This window comes from Sardina pilchardus, chromosome 19, assembly GCF_963854185.1.
Source record: "Sardina pilchardus chromosome 19, fSarPil1.1, whole genome shotgun sequence".
NCBI lineage: Eukaryota > Metazoa > Chordata > Actinopteri > Clupeiformes > Clupeidae > Sardina > Sardina pilchardus.
The window spans coordinates 18,550,070-18,553,819 of NC_085012.1; the positions used below are offsets into that span (position 1 = coordinate 18,550,070).

Here is a 3,750-nt window from a genome sequence, read left to right on the forward strand (position 1 = left end):
AAGTGTGTATCGTGTGTGTGTGTGTGTGTGTGTGACAGATGACTGTGCCTTTAAGAGTTTCATGTTGGGAAGCTGATTCTGGCCTGAGCAGAGCCTTGAGTATGAGAAATCATACATTAACTCAAGAGCTCCTCGCCACCTGCAGAGAAAGTGTGTTGCTGTGTGTGTGTGTGTGTGTGTGTGTGTGTGTGTGTGTGTGTGTGTGTGTGTGTGTGTGTGTGTGTGTGTGTGTGTGTGTGTGTGCGTACATGTGCATGTGTGCATATGTGTGCATGCGTACAGTATGTGTGTGTGTGCACGTGTGTGTGTTTGTGTATGTTCAAATGCCAAACTATACATTAATTGAAGTGCTCCTAGCCAGGTGTTAGCACCTTAGGGACTCTCTACAAAGTGCGAACGTGAACGCTGAGTGAAAAAGAAGACTCTGTTTCTGAATTAGGCTGGCAAACCACTGCCTGGTCCCTTGAGGTAGCAGCTACCCAGTGATGGAGGAGAAGAGTGAGGGTTCGTTGTGCAAGCACAGTGCTGGTTGATTAAATCGGAATCACTTTCATGTACATAGAGCAAATCTGTGTTATTTTTAATAACAAATGGGCAAATTGAGCGCTTCCTTGTTTGTTAATGTTTGTGTGACTAAAGGAAACTGTTTAGTGACCCCAGTTTTAAACTTTTAAACCCCTTCAAATGTTGTTTCATAAAATAGATTGGTGACCATTAAGGTGACTCATATCCTGCGTAATGGACAGGATGTTAGTCATTTGGCTCATTATTGTCTCCAAGCTGTTTTTTACCTTTTTTATACCAATTTGAACCAATTGAACGCTGGTTCACTCCAAGTACATATCTGCACAAAATCACACATGTAATTAAATACCTTAAAATACATCATTAGACAAACGGGACATAATTATTATTGTTTCTTTTTTAATCAATTTTGCTGCATGAGAGATGTGGTTTCTGGTGTGTGCTGGTCTTTCCCTCCAGCCCATTCTCTTTGAGAGAGCACTGCGTGTTCCTCGGGGAAATGTGAACGCTCCTTCTGTCTTGCAGTTCGCCCTGTGTGACTGTGTCTGCGCATGAGTGCGAATTGTACAACGCTATTCTTGAACCCTCATAAGACAGCCGCAGACATGTCTGAACACATCTCACAGAGCAAATGACATATCCTGTCAAAAGTAGTTTTGGCAGTTCATGTCCAGTGCTGTTACATTGTCATGTCCCCACAATCAGTAACTGTCATAACAGGATAACACAACTTAGTAGCATGTGCCAGAAGCTGTTACTGCACTTAGAATCCTGAGCTGTCATGGCGGTTCTAAATCACGGTAACATGACGCTGTCAAACCATTGGCCACCGACGGTCTCATAATGTCTAACGATAGGACGGGGTTATTCCGTTATTAAATATTTATGGTATGATTATTATTTCAATCTGAAATCCCCCGGCTTCAAGAAGTGTTACCGCAGCAGGTGTCTCCGCTGACAGCATAGTCTCGATAGCTTGGTCATGGCGGATTAAAGAGGAAAGCCCAGGACCTTCACAGCCCATCTCCGGGCTGGTTTCTCTTCATTTACATCATGTTCACTTTCATCAGAGACCTCATTCTTTTACATCATTAAGATTCCCAGGCAAGGTGATGAAACGTCGGGCTTAAATCCAATGCCAGGTAACCTGTCAGTGTCCACTGAGTGGCTTAAAAGAAAATGGAAGCCAAAAGTGGTCTGAAAGAATCGAAAAGATTTACGCGAATCTGAAAGACTTGCACTGTGGCGCAACTGGCCGCAGTGTCCATAACACAGTCAGGTCCAGGTGCCTGGGTTTGAGTCTGGCCCGGGTCATTTTGTGTTCCTACCTGGGTCATTTCATGTTCCTACCCCCATCTCTCTCTCCTACTCACTTCCTGTCAGTCAAGTACACTTAAAATAAGACTTAGGTGCTAACAATGTCCCTCATGCACCTGATTCAAGAGAGACACTTACAGCCTTACACCTCTTTTTCAGTGTGGAGCCATCTGACATCTGTTACGGAGTCAGCCGTTCACAGTACTGCAGTAGCAAGTTGTTTTTAATATGCCGGTTTAATAAATACACCTTGTTGTCTCCTAAAGTATCGACCAATGTAGAAATGGAAAAATGGGTGTATACACTCTCAGAGCCATCCCTCTGTGAAGTTGTTTCCTCAAAAGAGTAACTGCTGGTAGAGTGGTAAAGATAATGATCACCTGGCTATCGTATTCTGAGAGGCTGAAGATATGGAGTGATTGACTGACACTAAAAGCCACTTAACAGAGTGACAATTATGCAAAGTGATGATATCTAACTCTCTCTCTCTATCTCTCTGTCTATATCTCTCATTTCTCTCTCTCCCTCTCTCCATTTCTCTCTCTCCGTCTCTCCATTTCTCTCTGGTTTCTCTCCATCTCTGTCCGCCTTCTCTCAGTCATGGTGGTGCTGTACGTGGGGGTCCGTCGGCAGAAGGAGAAAGAGACCCTGATGACGTCCAAGGAGGACGTGCGGGACAACGTCATCCACTACGACGACGAGGGCGGCGGCGAGGAGGACACGCACGCCTTCGACATGGGCACGCTGCGCAACCCCGTCAAGGCCGCGGACGGCGGCAACCAGCTCCGCCGCGACATCCGGCCCGAGCCCGGCCTGGCCCCTCCGCCACCCCACGTCGCCGCCGCCGCTGCTGTCGCCTCGTCCGCCCCGACGCCCGCCACCGCGGTCATCCCGCCCGGCCCGCTGTCCTCCCACGACGCGGCCGACATCCGCGGCTTCCTCCAGCAGCGGCTGCAGCAGCACGACGCCGACGTGTCGGCGCCGCCGTACGACTCGCTGGCCACGTACGCCTACGAGGGCGAGGGCTCGGTGGCCGAGTCGCTCAGCTCCATCCAGTCGCTGGCCGGCGGGGCAGGCGGCGGCGGAGGAGGAGGGGCGCCGGGCGACGCCGACGAGGACTACGACTACCTCAGCGAGTGGGGGCCGCGCTTCCGCACGCTCGCCGGCATCTTCGGCGACCGCTCCGAGTGCCAGTCCGACCTGACGTCGTCGGCCACGTCCGCGTCCACCTCGGCGTCGGCCCCCGCCACGGCCCCGGAGACAGAGAGCAAACACCAACACTGATGTCCGCCGGAACGCCGGTCGACAGATGGACAAACGGTGGTGGAGAACGAAACAAAACAAAACAAAAAAACAATCTGATCAACACCAACCACGCCGCTAAATCGACAGTGTGGAACTCGCCGACATAAACACCGAACGGCAGCGCAGAATCTACTCGGAGACACACTCGTCACCTGAGGCAGAGGAGAGACTCGTTCCTATTCCTCCTATGCGCCCTCTTGACATTGTTTCCTTTCATACAGCTATCGGTACTTTTTTGCTATTTCGAAGTGGGGGGGGGTGGTGGGAGCAGGGGTGGGTGTTTGACTGAATCCTCAGATTTTGTTTGTGCTGATTTTTTTTTTTTTCACGCACCCCCACCCCTTCCCCTTTCCCATGTTCTCCTTCTTGCTGCCTCACGGTGATTTTGGCAGTGGCAGTGAATCTGAAAGAAGAAAAAAAGAGTGAGAAAGAGAGAGATGACAAAAAAAAACTACAAAAAAAAAAATGTCTCCGTGATCTCAGAACGAATGTGGCACTCTCGGTTTTAGGTATTCCACTTTGGTTTTGCTGTCACTGCTTGAGGAAGGAGACACCCAACCACAGGAAATGCAATGCATTGTTTTTTCTCCAACATCCTTAAAA

The 3,750-nt window shown here is 49.4% G+C and overlaps 1 protein-coding gene across 1 annotated transcript in view; it reads left to right on the top strand.

The window, feature by feature from the left end:
* LOC134065858 (cadherin-12-like) overlaps positions 1 to 3,377 on the top strand; it is an 88,107-nt gene extending 84,730 nt beyond the window's left edge. Inside the window, exon 11 of the mRNA XM_062520950.1 lies at positions 2,441 to 3,377. Within this exon, the coding sequence (XP_062376934.1) occupies positions 2,441 to 3,126 (686 nt within the window). The 3' untranslated portion in view covers positions 3,127 to 3,377. The remainder of the gene's footprint in view (positions 1 to 2,440) is intronic.
* The last annotated feature ends 373 nt before the right edge of the window (positions 3,378 to 3,750 follow it).